This window comes from Rhea pennata, chromosome 18, assembly GCF_028389875.1.
Source record: "Rhea pennata isolate bPtePen1 chromosome 18, bPtePen1.pri, whole genome shotgun sequence".
NCBI classification, from domain to species: Eukaryota; Metazoa; Chordata; class Aves; order Rheiformes; family Rheidae; genus Rhea; species Rhea pennata.
Genome location: NC_084680.1, coordinates 12,148,098 through 12,167,706, shown reverse-complemented (window position 1 = coordinate 12,167,706; position 19,609 = coordinate 12,148,098). Strand labels below are relative to the sequence as shown.

Here is a 19,609-nt window from a genome sequence, read left to right as displayed (position 1 = left end):
ATAGCTTAGATACCAGTTACAGGAACTGCAATAAAACTAGATTTTAATTTCCCTCTCTATTAAGGAATCTCATGTTTCATTCAATGTAGGGAGAAAATAGGGGGTTTTTGCAAAGATATTAGATTTACTGCCATTATAAAAGACCATTGATGCGCCTAACTGGTTTATATTTGACTGTTTTTTTAAATAGCAGCTGGTCCGGGGGGTCGTGCCGTCCCACCCGCGCCGGCCTGGGACGGAGCCGCGGCGGGGAGAACCGGGGCGACGGGCCGTTCGGGCAGCAGGGCAGCGTCTCCGCGGGCCCGGCCGCCTCCCGCCGCGGGCGACTCCGGGGCTTCGCGCCTTCCGCGGCGGCCGGTGCCGGCTCACGATCTGCTCCAACCTCCTTCCTGAGCATTCTTGTTTGCCATTAAAAAAAAAAACATCCCTACAGAAAAATCACTTAATCAGGGTAGAGATGTTTTGGGTGTGATTTGTGTCTAAAGCAGGAGAAAAGGCATAAAAGCTGCCTTGACTGAAGAACGTAGTTGTGCATTTTAATCTCTTATAACTTACTTTTATGATGTAATTCTGAATTATGTTATTGCATTTGTATTTAGAGAGCACGCCAGATGGTGCATGCAGTAACACTTTAAATTAGGGTTTCCCAAATACACATTAAATTTAGATTTAATAAGACAGTTATCACACGGGGATTAAATACCAATTGATTATTTATAAAATATCACAGCTCAGCAAACCGCGCAACTCAGCCATCTTACTGCGCTGCAGCCGGCAGCGCCCGCCGGGGCTTACGCTCGAGGGCGTCTCGGCCGCGGCGCTGCGCACGGGCGGCTCCGCGCCGGAGGCCGTGGCGGAGGCGGCTCGCCGTGGCGGACGAGCAGCGGTCCCCGCGGGCACAGGGCGACGGGATTTACTGCTCGCCCGCTGCGGTAATTGCTCTGCTAAACTCCGTGCTGGAGCTCCTTCCTCCCTGCCCACGGAGCCCGGAGGCACCGCTCCGGGCCGCGGTGCACGGCCCCGCCGGGCATGCACGACCCCAGGGCACGCGCGGCCGCGCGCAGCTCCTTCGGGCACGCACGACCCCCCCGGGCACGCGCGGCCGCGCGCAGCTCCTACGGGCACGCACGACCCCCCCGGGCACGCGCGGCCGCGCGCAGCTCCTTCGGGCACGCACGACCCTCGGGGCACGCGCGGCCGCGCGCAGCTCCTTCGGGCACGCACGACCCTCGGGGCACGCGCGGCCGCGCGCAGCTCCTTCGGGCACGCACGACCCCCCGGGCACGCGCGGCCGCGCGCAGCTCCTTCGGGCACGCACGACCCCCCGGGCACGCGCGGCCGCGCGCAGCTCCTTCGGGCACGCACGACCCCCCGGGCACGCGCGGCCGCGCGCAGCTCCTTCGGGCACGCACGACCCCACGGGCACACGCGGCCGCGCGCAGCTCCTTCGGGCACGCACGACCCTCGGGGCACGCGCGGCTGCGCGCAGCTCCTTCGGGCACGCACGACCCTCGGGGCACGCGCGGCCGCGCGCAGCTCCTTCGGGCACGCGCGACCCTCGGGGCACGCGCGGCCGCGCGCAGCTCCTTCGGGCACGCACGACCCTCGGGGCACGCGCGGCCGCGCGCAGCTCCTTCGGGCACGCACGACCCCCCGGGCACGCGCGGCCGCGCGCAGCTCCTTCGGGCACGCACGACCCTCGGGGCACGCGCGGCCGCGCGCAGCTCCTTCGGGCACGCGCGACCCCCCGGGCACGCGCGGCCGCGCGCAGCTCCTTCGGGCACGCACGACCCTCGGGGCACGCGCGGCCGCGCGCAGCTCCTTCGGGCACGCACGACCCCCCGGGCACGCGCGGCCGCGCGCAGCTCCTTCGGGCACGCACGACCCTCGGGGCACGCGCGGCCGCGCGCAGCTCCTTCGGGCACGCGCGACCCTCGGGGCACGCGCGGCCGCGCGCAGCTCCTTCGGGCACGCACGACCCTCCGGGCACGCGCGGCCGCGCACAGCTCCTTCGGGCACGCACGACCCTCGGGGCACGCGCGGCCGCGCGCAGCTCCTTCGGGCACGCACGACCCTCGGGGCACGCGCGGCCGCGCGCAGCTCCTTCGGGCACGCGCGACCCTCGGGCACGCGCGGCCGCGCGCAGCTCCTTCGGGCACGCACGACCCCCCGGGCACGCGCGGCCGCGCGCAGCTCCTTCGGGCACGCGCGACCCTCGGGCACGCGCGGCCGCGCGCAGCTCCTTCGGGCACGCACGACCCTCCGGGCACGCGCGGCCGCGCGCAGCTCCTTCGGGCACGCACGACCCCCGGGGCACGCGCGGCCGCGCGCAGCTCCTTCGGGCACGCACGACCCTCGGGGCACGCGCGGCCGCGCGCAGCTCCTTCGGGCACGCACGACCCTCGGGGCACGCGCGGCCGCGCGCAGCTCCTTCGGGCACGCACGACCCCCCGGGGCACGCGCGGCCGCGCGCAGCTCCTTCGGGCACGCACGACCCCCCGGGCACGCGCGGCCGCGCGCAGCTCCTTCGGGCACGCACGACCCTCGGGGCACGCGCGGCCGCGCGCAGCTCCTTCGGGCACGCACGACCCTCCGGGCACGCGCGGCCGCGCGCAGCTCCTTCGGGCACGCACGACCCTCGGGGCACGCGCGGCCGCGCGCAGCTCCTTCGGGCACGCACGACCCCACGGGCACACGCGGCCGCGCGCAGCTCCTTCGGGCACGCATGACCCTCGGGGCACGCGCGGCCGCGCGCAGCTCCTTCGGGCACGCACGACCCTCGGGGCACGCGCGGCCGCGCGCAGCTCCTTCGGGCACGCACGACCCCACGGGCACACGCGGCCGCGCGCAGCTCCTTCGGGCACGCATGACCCTCGGGGCACGCGCGGCCGCGCACAGCTCCTTCGGGCACGCACGACCCTCGGGGCACGCGCGGCCGCGCGCAGCTCCTTCGGGCACGCACGACCCCACGGGCACACGCGGCCGCGCGCAGCTCCTTCGGGCACGCATGACCCTCGGGGCACGCGCGGCCGCGCGCAGCTCCTTCGGGCACGCACGACCCTCGGGGCACGCGCGGCCGCGCGCAGCTCCTTCGGGCACGCACGACCCTCGGGGCACGCGCGGCCGCGCGCAGCTCCTTCGGGCACGCACTACCCTCGGGGCACGCGCGGCCGCGCGCAGCTCCTTCGGGCACGCACGACCCCCGGGGCACGCGCGGCCGCGCGCAGCTCCTTCGGGCACGCACGACCCCACGGGCACACGCGGCCGCGCGCAGCTCCTTCGGGCACGCATGACCCTCGGGGCACGCGCGGCCGCGCGCAGCTCCTTCGGGCACGCACGACCCCCCGGGCACGCGCGGCCGCGCGCAGCTCCTTCGGGCACGCACGACCCCCCGGGCACGCGCGGCCGCGCGCAGCTCCTTCGGGCACGCACGACCCCCCGGGCACGCGCGGCCGCGCGCAGCTCCTTCGGGCACGCACGACCCCACGGGCACGCGCGGCCGCGCGCAGCTCCTTCGGGCACGCACGACCCCCCGGGCACGCGCGGCCGCGCGCAGCTCCTTCGGGCACGCACGACCCCCCGGGCACGCGCGGCCGCGCGCAGCTCCTTCGGGCACGCACGACCCCCCGGGCACGCGCGGCCGCGCGCAGCTCCTTCGGGCACGCACGACCCCACGGGCACGCGCGGCCGCACGCAGCTCCTTCGGGCACGCACGACCCCACGGGCACGCGCGGCCGCGCGCAGCTCCTTCGGGCACGCATGACCCTCGGGGCACGCGCGGCCGCGCGCAGCTCCTTCGGGCACGCACGACCCCCGGGCACGCGCGGCCGCGCGCAGCTCCTTCGGGCACGCACGACCCTCGGGGCACGCGCGGCCGCGCGCAGCTCCTTCGGGCACGCACGACCCCCCGGGCACGCGCGGCCGCGCGCAGCTCCTTCGGGCACGCACGACCCTCGGGGCACGCGCGGCCGCGCGCAGCTCCTTCGGGCACGCACGACCCTCGGGGCACGCGCGGCCGCGCGCAGCTCCTTCGGGCACGCACTACCCTCGGGGCACGCGCGGCCGCGCGCAGCTCCTTCGGGCACGCACGACCCTCGGGGCACGCGCGGCCGTGCGCAGCTCCTTCGGGCACGCACGACCCTCCGGGCACGCGCGGCCGCGTACAGCTCCTTCGGGCACGCGCGACCCTCGGGGCACGCGCGGCCGCGCGCAGCTCCTTCGGGCACGCACGACCCTCCGGGCACGCGCGGCCGCGCGCAGCTCCTTCGGGCACGCACGACCCCCGGGCACGCGCGGCCGCGCGCAGCTCCTTCGGGCACGCACGACCCCCGGGCACGCGCGGCCGCGCACAGCTCCTTCGGGCACGCACGACCCCCCGGGCACGCGCGGCCGCGCGCAGCTCCTTCGGGCACGCACGACCCCCCGGGCACGCGCGGCCGCGCACAGCTCCTTCGGGCACGCACGACCCCCCGGGCACGCGCGGCCGCGCGCAGCTCCTTCGGGCACGCACGACCCTCCGGGCACGCGCGGCCGCGCACAGCTCCTTCGGGCACGCACGACCCCCCGGGCACGCGCGGCCGCGCGCAGCTTCTTCGGGCACGCACGACCCCCCGGGCACGCGCGGCCACTCGCAGCTCCTTCGGGCACGCACGACCCTCGGGGCACGCGCGGCCGCGCGCAGCTCCTTCGGGCACGCACGACCCCCCGGGCACGCACGGCCGCGCGCAGCTCCTTCGGGCACGCGCGACCCTCGGGGCACGCGCGGCCGCGCGCAGCTCCTTCGGGCACGCACGACCCTCGGGGCACGCGCGGCCGCGCGCAGCTCCTTCGGGCACGCACGACCCTCGGGGCACGCGCGGCCGCGCGCAGCTCCTTCGGGCACGCACGACCCTCCGGGCACGCGCGGCCGCGCGCAGCTCCTTCGGGCACGCACTACCCTCGGGGCACGCGCGGCCGCGCGCAGCTCCTTCGGGCACGCACGACCCTCGGGGCACGCGCGGCCGCGCGCAGCTCCTTCGGGCACGCACGACCCTCGGGGCACGCGCGGCCGCGCGCAGCTCCTTCGGGCACGCACGACCCTCGGGGCACGTGCGGCCGCGCGCAGCTCCTTCGGGCACGCACGACCCTCGGGGCACGCGCGGCCGCGCGCAGCTCCTTCGGGCACGCACGACCCCCGGGGCACGCGCGGCCGCGCGCAGCTCCTTCGGGCACGCACGACCCCCCGGGCACGCGCGGCCGCGCGCAGCTCCTTCGGGCACGCACGACCCTCGGGGCACGCGCGGCCGCGCGCAGCTCCTTCGGGCACGCACGACCCCCCGGGCACGCGCGGCCGCGCGCAGCTCCTTCGGGCACGCACGACCCCCCGGGGCACGCGCGGCCGCGCGCAGCTCCTTCGGGCACGCACGACCCCCCGGGCACGCGCGGCCGCGCGCAGCTCCTTCGGGCACGCACGACCCCACGGGCACACGCGGCCGCGCACAGCTCCTTCGGGCACGCACGACCCTCGGGGCACGCGCGGCCGCGCGCAGCTCCTTCGGGCACGCACGACCCTCGGGGCACGCGCGGCTGCGCGCAGCTCCTTCGGGCACGCACGACCCCACGGGCACACGCGGCCGCGCGCAGCTCCTTCGGGCACGCACGACCCTCGGGGCACGCGCGGCCGCGCGCAGCTCCTTCGGGCACGCACGACCCCACGGGCACGCGCGGCCGCGCGCAGCTCCTTCGGGCACGCACGACCCCCGGGCACGCGCGGCCGCGCGCAGCTCCTTCGGGCACGCACGACCCTCGGGCACGCGCGGCCGCGCGCAGCTCCTTCGGGCACGCACGACCCTCGGGGCACGCGCGGCCGCGCGCAGCTCCTTCGGGCACGCCCGACCCTCGGGCACGCGCGGCCGCGCGCAGCTCCTTCGGGCACGCACGACCCTCGGGGCACGCGCGGCCGCACGCAGCTCCTTCGGGCACGCACGACCCTCGGGGCACGCGCGGCCGCGCGCAGCTCCTTCGGGCACGCACGACCCTCGGGGCACGCGCGGCCGCGCGCAGCTCCTTCGGGCACGCACGACCCTCGGGGCACGCGCGGCCGCGCGCAGCTCCTTCGGGCACGCACGACCCCCCGGGCACGCGCGGCCGCGCGCAGCTCCTTCGGGCACGCACGACCCTCGGGGCACGCGCGGCCGCGCGCAGCTCCTTCGGGCACGCACGACCCTCGGGGCACGCGCGGCCGCGCGCAGCTCCTTCGGGCACGCACGACCCTCGGGGCACGCGCGGCCGCGCGCAGCTCCTTCGGGCACGCACGACCCCCCGGGCACGCGCGGCCGCGCGCAGCTCCTTCGGGCACGCACGACCCTCCGGGCACGCGCGGCCGCGTGCAGCTCCTTCGGGCACGCACGACCCCACGGGCACGCGCGGCCGCGCGCAGCTCCTTCGGGCACGCACGACCCCCCGGGCACGCGCGGCCGCGCGCAGCTCCTTCGGGCACGCACGACCCCACGGGCACGCGCGGCCGCGCGCAGCTCCTTCGGGCACGCACGACCCTCGGGGCACGCGCGGCCGCGCGCAGCTCCTTCGGGCACGCACGACCCTCGGGGCACGCGCGGCCGCGCGCAGCTCCTTCGGGCACGCACGACCCCCCGGGCACGCGCGGCCGCGCGCAGCTCCTTCGGGCACGCACGACCCCCGGGCACGCGCGGCCGCGCGCAGCTCCTTCGGGCACGCACGACCCCCGGGGCACGCGCGGCCGCGCGCAGCTCCTTCGGGCACGCACGACCCCACGGGCACACGCGGCCGCGCGCAGCTCCTTCGGGCACGCACGACCCTCCGGGCACGCGCGGCCGCGCGCAGCTCCTTCGGGCACGCACGACCCTCGGGGCACGCGCGGCCGCGCGCAGCTCCTTCGGGCACGCACGACCCTCGGGGCACGCGCGGCCGCGCGCAGCTCCTTCGGGCACGCACGACCCCCCGGGCACACGCGGCCGCGCGCAGCTCCTTCGGGCACGCACGACCCCCCGGGCACACGCGGCCGCGCGCAGCTCCTTCGGGCACGCACGACCCCCCGGGCACGCGCGGCCGCGCGCAGCTCCTTCGGGCACGCGCGACCCTCGGGGCACGCGCGGCCGCGCGCAGCTCCTTCGGGCACGCGCGACCCTCGGGGCACGCGCGGCCGCGCGCAGCTCCTTCGGGCACGCGCGACCCTCGGGGCACGCGCGGCCGCGCGCAGCTCCTTCGGGCACGCACGACCCCCGGGGCACGCGCGGCCGCGCGCAGCTCCTTCGGGCACGCACGACCCTCGGGGCACGCGCGGCCGCGCGCAGCTCCTTCGGGCACGCACGACCCTCGGGGCACGCGCGGCCGCGCGCAGCTCCTTCGGGCACGCGCGACCCTCGGGGCACGCGCGGCCGCGCGCAGCTCCTTCGGGCACGCGCGACCCTCGGGGCACGCGCGGCCGCGCGCAGCTCCTTCGGGCACGCGCGACCCCCCGGGCACGCGCGGCCGCGCGCAGCTCCTTCGGGCACGCGCGACCCTCGGGGCACGCGCGGCCGCGCGCAGCTCCTTCGGGCACGCACGACCCTCGGGGCACGCGCGGCCGCGCGCAGCTCCTTCGGGCACGCACGACCCCCCGGGCACGCGCGGCCGCGCGCAGCTCCTTCGGGCACGCACGACCCTCGGGGCACGCGCGGCCGCGCGCAGCTCCTTCGGGCACGCACGACCCCACGGGCACACGCGGCCGCGCGCAGCTCCTTCGGGCACGCACGACCCCACGGGCACACGCGGCCGCGCGCAGCTCCTTCGGGCACGCACGACCCTCGGGGCACGCGCGGCCGCGCGCAGCTCCTTCGGGCACGCGCGACCCCCCGGGCACGCGCGGCCGCGCGCAGCTCCTTCGGGCACGCACGACCCCCCGGGCACGCGCGGCCGCGCGCAGCTCCTTCGGGCACGCGCGACCCCCCGGGCACGCGCAAGCTCGGCCGCGACCGGCCTCGGGCTCGGCGCGGAGCCGGGGGTGCGGGGCAGCTCTGCCCGCGCGGGTGCCGGCAGCGCCGAGCGCGGCCCCGGCTCTGCTCGTGCCCGTCTGCCATTGCCCAGACTGCGCTTGTTTCATGAAAACATTTAAGATCCTTTCCTGCCACCGATTTTTTATTATTATTATTCAGAGCCGCAATATGCTGCTCATATACTCTGGGTAATTTACTTTTCTAATCAAATTGATTTCCGTTCAAATGAATTCTCTTGTCCATCTCTATTCCAGTAATGTTATTTTAAGCATAAGCTGTGTCTTGGTACAAATGTATAATCAAACGGCTAGATGCAGAAGGCATTGTGCTACTTTATGGTGAATCAAATAGAAGTTAAATTATAGAAGCTTTTAGGTGCAATAATTTATGTGTTGTAACTTCTGGTTGGGCCCGGCGAGTGAGATTACATTCCCCTCCCGGATTTATCTCTCTTCTCGGTTTGTGGCTCTGCATTTCTGCTTTCCTTTTCCGTTTTGTCCTTGCATGGGGTTAGATTGATCTAATTTCTGCCCCAGGGCGAGCAGAGCCCCGGCGGGCGGAGGGGCGCTGCGGCGGAGCCGGCCCGGCGCCTCCTCCTCCACCTCGAGCCACGAGCCGCGGCGGGGTTATTCCTGGTTTTATTATGCCTCCAGCTACCCCGTTGCAGCACGGCCAGGGCCCGCCGACGGCCGGGGCACCGCGGCGCGCGCCGCCAGCCGCAGCGGTTCCCACCCTTCACCCTCTGTTTGTGTTTTCCATCCTGCCGACACGTATCAGCGCGCCGGGGCTGGAGCGCTGCTCCGCAGTCTATTACAAAGCGGCTCGGTGCAAAAGCTGCCTATAAATAAGAAACCCCCCGAAGTGTTCCTCAGCCGCGGCGGCAGCGGGCGGGCGCCCCGGTGATTTACAGCATCTGCTCAACGCTCCCCTCCAGCATAAATCTCAGCCCTGCGCGGCGCGTGCGGGGCGACGGCAGGCGCCCGCCCGGTGCCCACCAGCCAGCCCCAGCCCCAGCGCCAGGCCCAGCGGCAGCACCAGCCCCAGCACCCGCCCGGTGCCCACCAGCCAGCCCCAGCCCCAGCGCCAGGCCCAGCGCCAGCGCCAGCGCCAGTGCCAGCCCCAGCCCCAGCGCCCGCCCTGTGCCCACCAGCCAGCGCCAGCGCCAGCCCCAGCCCCAGCGCCCGCCCAGTGCCCGCCGGCCAGCGCCACCACCAGCCCCAGCGCCCGCCCTGTGCCCGCCGGCCAGCGCCAGCACCAGCCCCAGCCCCAGCGCCCGCCCGGTGCCCGCCGGCCAGCGCCAGCGCCAGCACCAGCCCCAGCGCCAGCCCCAGCGCCCGCCCGGTGCCCACCAGCCAGTGCCAGCCCCAGCGCCAGTCCCAGCCCCAGCGCCAGCCGCGGCGCGGGAGCCCGGCCATGCCGGCGGCTTCGCGGCGCCCTGACTCGCTCCTGGGGCCATCGGTCCCTCCTGGGCGGTGCAATCCGCCGCAGCCTCCCGGTTCCCTGCGGGAAAAAAATTATTTATTTATTTATTTATTTATTGCAAAAGCCCCAAATCCGCCGTGGTTCTGCACGCCAGCGGGAGCCGGCGCAGAGGGCAAGCGCTTGCCCGTAAGGATCCCGAAGCAGGCGGAACGGGAGCGACGCCGCCCGGGAGGGAGCCGCCGCCGGGCTGCTCGCGGCGAAGACCGACCCCGGGCTCGGAGCCGGCGGCCCGGCCCGGGCAGGCTGCCGGCGGCGGCGGGAGCTCGCCCGGGGCGGGCGGGCGCTCCGCACCCACCGCGCCGCCGGGGTTTATTCCGGCCGCGTCGGCCCGTGGAGACCCCGGCGGTGACGGAGGGGACGTCGTATCGCCGTCTTAAAAGGCCGTTCCCTCCTCCCGCGCCACGCTCTCCCTCTCCACATTTCTACGGCAACGCCGCTTACTTGGTTAAATAACTCATTTATCTTTTTATGCGCCCTGCAGATCATAATGCACCCACTCTGACAATACCGCACACCAAAGACCTAATTTTAGCAGTGGTGTTTATAAGTAATCAGTTTGAAATATTGGAGCAGTCGCATGATGGTTTTTTTCCTGAAATACTGACGTTTGCAAGAAAGCTGCTCATAAGGAAAATTCTGATTATAACAACTCATTTAGAATAAATCAGTTTGAAATGGTTTATATAACACAGCAGTATGTGTTGTACATGAGCATCCAAGTTTCTGGGCTTTTCTTTTTTTTTGCCTTTCAGCAAGATGAGATTAAATGAAACCCCAAATGCTTGTGGTTTGGGGCACTTTTCTTTTTTTCCCCCCCTTTTGATAAGCGAAGGAAATGCAGCTTCTCAGCAATTTTATGGCCAATTGGGTTGAGGGGGGAAAAAAAATAAGGTGGAAATTACGGAGAGCGGAATTGCAGCCCCGCATGTCCCGGCTCCCGCGGGGGCGGCGATGCCGAGGGCGGGCGCAGAGGGGCACCCGGCGAAAGGAAACGCAGCAGAGAGAAGCTCTGAATTGTAATTTACTTTATTATTTTGTAAATGTGAATTTTACAAAGCGTTTTACAATTAATGATCACATCGGGTTTGTTTTTTTTTTTTTTAATGGATTTTTCATCATATGAAAACAGCTATGAGCACAGTTCCAACTGGGGGGGGGGTCTTAATCCTTTTTTTTTTTTTTTTTTTTTTTTTAAGTTACTGATATATTGTGTCAGCCATGGCTACAAAATAACAGTCTTAACTATACAGAGTAAGAGCACATAAATACTAGTGAATAATGCACGATAAAAAAAAGCTAGCATCTTTCGTGGCTGAGACAGTTGAGAAACATAATTCAGTGGTACTGTGAGATTCTTCTTACAGCACAGAAAGTATTTTTAACAGTCATGAATTACAGTACTACTTAATACCCTATGAAGACGTTTTAAAAACAACCTTGTACTTTAAGTCCTTTTTCCCAAACATTCTGTCCAAAGGATTAATGTTCTATTTGAATCAAGTGCCATCCAAATGTTCAAGTCAAAAATATTTATACATTTATACTTGGTTGTTTTTTTATTTATTTATTTATTTATTTTTTTTTGTCTGCTAAAAATAGTATTGCAAGTTTTGGCTTTTCTTTTTGACATAAAAATCACGATTGTGTGCAAAATGCTTAACAGTGGAAGAAAGTGTGAGGGTTTTCCAATTTGAGTGCTTTCGACTTCAGCGCCGCCGGGGCAGTTACCGCCGGGGTGGTTTTGTGTCTGCGAAGACCCTCGCTTCTCGAGCCCCCCGCGCCGGCAGCGCGCGCGCTCGCTGACACGACGGCACATTCACGCGGCGGGAACGAAGCCCGAGACGGCTACGAACTCTCAATTTTGCGTTTCGAATTTGCTGCCGGGAGAGGCGGAGCGGGGCCGCACGCCCCTCTCCGCTCGCGGCAAGCTATTTCCACAAAAACGCGCAATCCGGACGAAACCTTAGCAGTAAAAGCGAGGGCGGCGAGCCGCGGCGGCGCGGGGCCGCGCGGGACCCGGCCGGCGGGACGCGGGGCGGGGGGCCGAGCGCTGCGCTCTGCGGCGGCTGCACCTCACCGGCACGCGGTCTTCAAAGGTGCTTGGTATAACTTCCCGATATATAATATACACGTAATATTGCTACTAGTCAAGCATAAGAATAAAGGTGCAGACATACCATAAATACTGATGCTCTGATTTTTTTTTTCTTTTATACTATCAGACCTAGATGAATGCAGTTTCCTATTCACATTATAAAGCAGCCCCAAATTCTATAATTTAAAATAGTGTCGTAAACAAAGAGGAGGAAGGAGTTGGTTAATGATCTGATTTCGCTTAATCCGTTTTCCTTGGAAAAAAAAAAAAAAGATCAAAAAATTCTAAGGCACTCAGGAAAGCCGCATACAATCGATGGACTGCTCTGTTCTCGCTTTACATTCAGTATTTTAAAGGGGTTACTTTTTTTTTTTTTTTTTTTTTTTTCTCTCGGAAGAATACAATCATTATCCACATAACATTTTCAAACATATCATTAATCCTCCACACACAGGAAACATTAGTGCAAAATGCTTGCCCTCATCTACCAGATAAGGAAAAACCCAACGCCCTTCACATTTTAGAAGTTTGCCTTCCTAGTAATAATAATTAATAAAACAAACAAACCCAAATCAAAAAAAAAAAAAAAAGAGGAAAGAAAGAAAGAAAGAAAAAAAAAACCCCAAATATACAGGAAGTTGTGCTAGGTATAAAAATATATTTTTTCACTGTGCAACTTGACTCTCTCCAGGTTCTCTGTCCTAAGCCATTCTGCATCGTTCAAGTCCTGCTGCTGCTGCGGCCGCCCCGGTCTGCGGGACGCCTCGCCGGGAGGGGGCTTGGTCCAGCGGACCGCGGGGCTCGGCGGCGCCCGGAGCACGCGGGATCCTTCGGGGGCCGCCGCGAGCACCCACGCGGACGGCGGCAGGGCTGCCGAGCCGTGCCGAGCCGTGCCGAGCCGTGCCGGGGGAGCCCGCGTTTCCTCATCCCGCCCGGGTAAAGTGCAAATATCGCCCACGGGCGCCGCGGTCCCGGGCTCCGCGGGGGCGACGCCTGCGGCGGGAAGGAGCCGCGGGCTCCCCCGGCTCCGGCAGCCCCGCGGGATCGGCTTCGAGTATCGGAGACGACAAGACCAACGGCCAGAAGCTGGGTCACCCTCTCGCCCCTCCCCGCCCCGCTTTCTCAAATTTAAATACAAAGAAGGAAGAAAACCCTGAGCAAAGCGCTGAATTCGGGAACCGGGGAAAGAGGGGGGAGGAAAAAAAAAAAACAGATTAGCCACAGTAGCCTTTGAGCAACTTTGTGCACTTCGCACCCGCTCGTAGCTCCAAACTTCTGAAAGAACAAACTGAAAATACCTTAGAAGCAGGCGTTTTAGTCACAGTAAAAATAACTAAAAAAAAAAAAAAAAAAAACACTCTAAAAAACGAGAAAAAAAACAAGCCACATCTGGCTTTCGGGGCGCTGCCGCCGTCGCACCCCGGCGGAGCCACCCGCCCGCAAGGCCGGCCAACGCGCCGAGGAGCGGCGGGCCGGGCTCCCCCCGCCGACGCTTCGCGGCGGGGCTTTCTCCCTTTTCCTTTTTTTTTTCTTTTTTTTTTTCTCCCCCCCCCCCAAGAAGAGCCTGTCTGGAGGACGAGCCGCTAAAGCCTTCCTCCTCCCCGACACCCCTTCGTAGAAGGGCACGAGGCTAAACTGTTTATTTATTTATTATGTTTTTTGCACGGGTTACGCTCGAAGCGGTCGCGGGGGCACCGCCGGCCGCGGGGGCCCTGCGGCGTGCGCCAAGCGAGCAGCAGCAAACTGAAGAGGAGAAGCTCTAAGGGAGACGGGGAGAAACCAAGGCCCGGACCCAGGCGTCCCGGAGAGCTCCCCGCGCGACGCCTCCTCCTCCGACCTTCCCGCAACGGAAGCGTTTAACAATTTCCCCCCACCCGATCCCACTTGGCTAGAGCCGTTCTTACAGAGAAAAACATCGCCAGGCAAACCACTCGCACCCTAACACATCTTGCTTTCCTGTTAAGTGACGGTAAAACGCTCTTTAGAGGAAAAGGTTAACGATGGCTTTACTTCTGAGCTGAGTAATGGATGGGGTGGTGATGAGAGGGTGGTGGTGGTTGGGGGGGTGTCTAGCTTTTCTCCTCCCCTTCTTTAAAAAAAAAGAGAAAAAAGAAAAAGAAAAGGAAAAAAAAAAGGAAAAAAGCTACAATCTTATAGACTAACCTCAGGAATATCAAAAAAGAAGCCCAATATTTTTTTTTTTTAAGTAGGTCGCCACAGACCTAGTCGTTTACAGTATAACGAATGCGATTATTTCCTTCATAAATTTTAAATACAAGCAGAATAAAAATCACATTTTTTTCAGGCAACAGTAGCAGTTCAGTAGGTAAGTGGCTTGATCACATTTTTGTTTTGTATTAGTAATGCATGCAAGCAGCTTTAGTATTACAGATCCCTTATAGGTCACAAAACGTTTGCTCTCTTTATAAAGTCCCTCCGTAAGTACCATCTTGTCTTCTCACTGGAGTTTCCGGCCGGCTAGTGGAGCCCGAACCTTGTTCGAAAGGTTGTGGAGTGCTTTGGGTATCCGACGCCATCGCATCCGTGGCGGCTGCCTCCTGTATAACAGAGCCAGCCCCTTCGGCATCCTCACTCTGTTCAAAGGACTGGTTGGAGCCGTTGCTTAGATCCACGTTTACCGTGTTAGTTCTCAGAGCTACTATAGTTCCTGACTCGCTCCTCCGTTCTGCATAGATGCGCTGCTCAAAGACCTGAGCAGTGTTGGGCTGGAACTCGGGATCCAGGGGGACACTGTTTGTGCTGGAGCCCATGACCGTGCGGTACATCTCCATCCCTTCCGGCAGCATGGACTTAATCTTCGGAAGCCAGCGCTTGCGGACTCGGCGGGCGTTGGTGCACATGTCGGCTGCTATAACATTCATCTCGCTTTCCTTAAAGCTTGGGGCAAAATTCTGACAATACACTGCAAAGACAGGGATAATTACCACTGAGGATTCAGAGGAAGCAACACAAAGACGGCCGAGCGATTACAGCCTTTGTCCCATCCTAGAAACGTGCCACGACACGCTTATCATACACGCAGCGGCTATCAAGCAGGGGTTCACAAGCGCGGCAGAGCCCTCACAAAGGCACTTGCAGCTTGAGAGCGAAACAACTGGGAAGGATACAAGGTGAAATCCTAAAAATCTCGGGGAAGGAGGCTGGAGAATGACCACCCACTTTTGGGGAACCACTGAACCCAGGAAGTTGTCAGGGCTGAAAGAATAAATGGGCGGAGAAAAGGTCAACACAAACTCCTCAAAAGTAGATCCCCTAATGGCTCTTAAAAATAGGGCAGTGCAGGCACGACTCTGAGAAGAGGGAATCTCAGAACAGCCCTCTGCCAGGAGGTGCAGACTGCACCTGAAGGACTATCCCCTGCACGTCCCAGACTATCCCCTGCACGTCCCACTCCGCGTGTTGGCCACTACAGGACTAAACAACACGCCACAGACCTCTGGCCTGGTCCAGCACAGCTGCTCCCACACCCCACCAGGAGAACATAACCTGGTGTCACATATAGCGGATGAGACCAGCAACTCTCCTGCTACACTTTCTCCATGAGAGTCAAGCACCGATGGATAATTATCAACCAAAGTGTATCCACAGGATATTTCTCTATAAAATTCAGAGTAAGCAGACACTGTATGCCCTGAAACATGACAGTGCATGCTGCTGGCACTGTCCCTGGACAACAAAGCCTTTCCATCCTCTGAAACTATTCTCAAACCATAGCGAGGACTAAGCCCAGTCTGAAACTCCAGCTACACCAGGCAGCGCACATGGTGGTGATGCCAACTCCAGCACTGGTGCAGCGGTGCTGGACTGCATCCAAGCTGGGAGCCAGAGCAAAGGAGGCAATTGGATTCAACTCCTGCTGAGTATCTGAGGCCTCTTTGTTATCAGCAATGAAATGGGTAATATACATTAGTAATTCCCAGATTTTCCTTGGCACAGGAGACCATCTCACTGCCCCAAAGCCTGTATTGCGATGCCAGTGCATTTATGGAAACTGGAGAATACTGCACTGGAAAAACAAAGTCAAGCCCTACAAAAGTGGTGGAAGATGCTGAGCGTCCTTCATGACTCCACATGCCCCAGGCCAAGCCGTTAACAGGGAGGCCTTTCTCTGGAGGCCACCATACACAAACTACAGGCAACCACCAACAGCACCTTCTAGTGATCTTGGCTCCATATACTGAACATGTGCCGTTTTATCCCTGTCCTCCATGTGCTGCAGATCTCAGTCTGGCTGCAAGGCCCCAGCAGTTCAGCAGCATAGCAACAGTTACGGAAAGGAAAGATTTATCTTCCAAATCTTAAAAAGAGGGGAGAAAAAAAAAGCTTGAAGTTTCATTTTCTAGTGTAATATTTACATAAAGATTTACTATCCAGAATCTGGAAATGGTGAGAGAACACGGTGCTTTCCACCACATATCAAACATGTATTAAATGGGCTTTGCTGTACTGAACCGTCAGTGTTTCCTAAACCACCGAGCTCCTCATGGCCACCAGCAAGCACCTTTTGCCCTATAATGCACTCCTTGTATTCAAAAGAGTGCCTGCAACAGCCCAATATTTAACCATTCGCTCTCTTGTGCCTGGCACAGGGAACAGTTATCTTCATGGAAGTAACAAAAAGCTTTCTGTAAACACTCACCGTTGTGCACAGATTCATCCCTCAGCTAGTCCTCCACACCCCAGACCTTGCACAACTTAGAGTGCCATTTAATCATTAAAACACAGGCAGTCTTACCTGCAGGACAGCAGGAGAGCTGCTGGTTTTAAAATAGTTGCTGCTGTTACACCACCAGCTCTAACGCAGAGCTCAGATGCTCTCTGGGCAGACTAGATGAACGACTTGGTAAAAGGCAGAACATTGTCCAGAGCTCCAACGTTACAAATAAAAGCTACTCGTGCTTTACAGAACCTTTTTAAAAAGATTGTGCAAAATTATTTGCAGCAAAGCTCCCGTTTTACTTATTAAAAAAAGTTTATAAAACATATTCAAGAAAATAGATTGCAAAACTAACAGAAATGTTGACTATGAGAACATAAAAGCCTATTAGTCCTCGTTATGAAGCTTGAAGCAGCCAGCAGAATTCTTTATTCTCGAAGGCTCATTTACCACTTAAGAGCAACGACGACAAAAGCCCAGGGCACCGCGAAGCCCCAGCGCTCGCCGGCCCGGCAGCAGCCAGGACACAGCTGGGCCAAAAGGAGCAGCGAGACATGCCGAAAGGAGCCGGTTGGGAGATGGATTTGAGCTGCACACTCTGTTCTTGTAAACCGGTGGCTTTGGCAGCTCCCTACGCTTGCATGAAGCTGAACGCAAGACTGAGCGCTAGGCCACGCAAGCCAGCGCACACCGAGACGATCTGCTCCGGCAGCAGCAAGCTCGGAGAGCTGCCAAGCGTCTCACTTCGACTTCCTCCTTCCAACAGCTATCAACAAAGTAATTAACTGCAAAATTAACATTTTAAAATATGGCAAAATAAATGAGGAGCAGCAATGTTTTATATCAAGATTCTGCCAAACAACGGAAAAAAGAAGAACTTCAGACATAAAAAAATTGATGATGCAAAAAAAGAAAAAAATTTCCTGTAGCCCAATTTCACCACGTGCGTTAGGCAACAAAGCTGCCCTTCCCCGTTCACCCCGCAGCCCTGCTCTCGGCCCGCTGCTCCAGCGCAGCGGCAGTAAACCCCCGCTTACGTTTCACGGCGTTGAGGACCCTGCTGTCCAGGGGCTTCCGGCTCGGGTCGCTCGTGGACGACCGGATGCCAGTCCCGCAGCTGTTGGCCAGCGTGTTCCTGCAAGAAAGGCAGAGAAAGAGCCTTACACGGGGGACAGCAGCCGTCCCAAGCCCTGCAAGGGGACACTGTCCTCTTCTCTTCAGTTTCTCATGGAAGAATCGCCAAGTTGCATGATTTTGAGGCAAGGAATCAGAAAATTTGCTGTTCTGGTTAAGCCATCACTGAGAAAAAGCAGAGATATAAGTAAAGCATATATAGAGGATGAAAAGACATGTGCATTAATAGACTTAAAATACCAGGAAATAAGTGGACCCCCCCGAGACAGCGTAAGCGGCAAGGGGACGTACCGATCAAAGAAAGTGGCCAGAAGACGTCTCAGAAGAACCTTATGCTTGACCCCAGCACACAGGTGGCAATTCATCAGCTGCCCCCGAGTGATGTAAACGCCCGAACCTGCAACGGTTGAAGATGCAGAATTCAGAATTAAACCCCTGCACCGCAGACAGCTGCCCTCTGAGCCAAGAACAAACTCCTCCTGCCTTGCTGCTTCTCCACAGTTACGAGGCAGGCAGTAGGAAGCGTGTTCTTCAGGTACTGTTAAAAAAGCCCCAGAAGGCTAATGGGATTTTTGGAGAAGGCTCGTGAGGACCGCTATTGCAACCCCTCAAGGTCTCGGGGAGCCCCAGGCAGCAATAATTTTACCCATACAGCAAAGATGTCTATGGAAATGAGATGAAAGACTGAGTTTTTATAAAAGGCACACTGCACAAGGCTCTGCTCTATGCTTTTATGTATACAGATCTGATTATTTATTCTTTCTGAAAAGAAAGTCCCAATCCACTTGTCCTTTTTTTTTTTTCTTAAGTGAAAGACTGCAGAACATACAACTAAAGGAAGAAAGAAAAAAAAAAACTGTCTAGCCCAGAGAAGGTATGTATTTATGCTACAGATCTAACTGTTTCCAAAAATCCTGGCCCACAACCTCTTCCTACTTCTAGTGAGCTGGGAATTTCGCTTCTATTGCATAGGAACTGCTGACTTTAAAATATATTGGCTTAAAGGATGTTCTCAGGAAGAAAAAGGAATTCAGCCAAAGCAGCTTGTGTGCAGAGGTTTGGAAGCAGATCCTCAGTGCTCTACAGGTTTCTTATCCTTTCCTTATCAAACACTTCTACTTCACACACAGCTTACTAAAACAAACCTCTCTATGCCTCCGAATCTGCTTCCACGGGGAGGTTATTTCATTTTTCAAGTGTACCGTTGTATAAGAGTTGTAAGGATTTTGGTATTTGCTTTTAATTAAGATTAAATACCGGGTCATATCTGGATGCAGAACACACTGTCTTGAAGATTAAAAGAATGTCTATTGGAGAAATGAAATTGCCTCCTGAATTTCCAGGAAAGCCCACAGATTGTCCTTCTTAATCCTGAAGATAAAGAGAGAGCTGAAGAACACAGAAAGCCGGCGGGCTGGCGCCCGCGGAGAGGCAGGGCAGCTCGGCTGGGCTCGTCCCGCCGCAGGGACGGCCCCGACCGCGGCAGCGGCCCCGACCGCGGCAGCCTGCTCCGCCTGGGGACCTGACCGGGCCCATCTTTCCCCAGGGGATCGTTGACTCCCTCTTGCCACCCTCGGCTCCTAGCATCTATCCATCAAGTTTTACTAGGATCATTTCAAAGCTTGTTTAAGGCTTTCTTCGAGGAAGCTGCTGAAGTTTGCAGAATCAATTATGGCATGAAAAATCCGAGACAAAAGGAGATGCTTGGAATATGGAGCTTATGGAGCTGTCACGGAAGGAGTCTTCTCCCACCGACGCTGGGTTCAACCACCCCCGTTGGGTTGCGCCACGTCTGAAACGGTAATTAGCCGCCGAGCCTTTATTCAGTAGCAGCGTTTACGAGATAAGCCATCAGAGAGAAAGCTAGATGCTACCAAGGGTAACTTCGCTTTAATAAATAAAAAATAACCCGGGCAGCCACTATCAGTTAGAGATATTAATCTACTTTTTTTTTTTTTCCCAAGATTGAAAAATGTAAATCAAGCAGAGATGCCTCAAGCCAATTTGCAGCTCTCGCTGTGAAAATAACCCACACCACTTGATGTTTTTAAGAAGTCTCACATAAAATGTAAATGGGTACAAAATGAATATTCCAGATAAAATAAATACTCGTGGTCTTATGCTGTGTTACTGCGTGTGCATTTTATTTCTACTTTCCATTGAAGAAAGCTTTCCTTGATCACTCAGAAACCTTTCTGGGTATTTCTGGAAGTTAAGATTCCTTCTGGA

At 61.4% G+C, this 19,609-nt stretch overlaps 1 protein-coding gene across 1 annotated transcript in view; it reads right to left on the bottom strand.

The window, feature by feature from the left end:
- Positions 1-10,483: 10,483 nt before the first annotated feature.
- Positions 10,484-19,609, bottom strand: part of NACC2 (NACC family member 2) — a 48,944-nt gene continuing 39,818 nt past the window's right edge. Inside the window, exons 4-6 of the mRNA XM_062591132.1 lie at positions 17,672-17,777; positions 17,284-17,381; positions 10,484-14,491 (exon numbers count right to left, since the gene is read on the bottom strand). Of these exons, the coding sequence (XP_062447116.1) occupies positions 13,992-14,491; positions 17,284-17,381; positions 17,672-17,777 (704 nt within the window). The 3' untranslated portion in view covers positions 10,484-13,991. The remainder of the gene's footprint in view (positions 14,492-17,283; positions 17,382-17,671; positions 17,778-19,609) is intronic.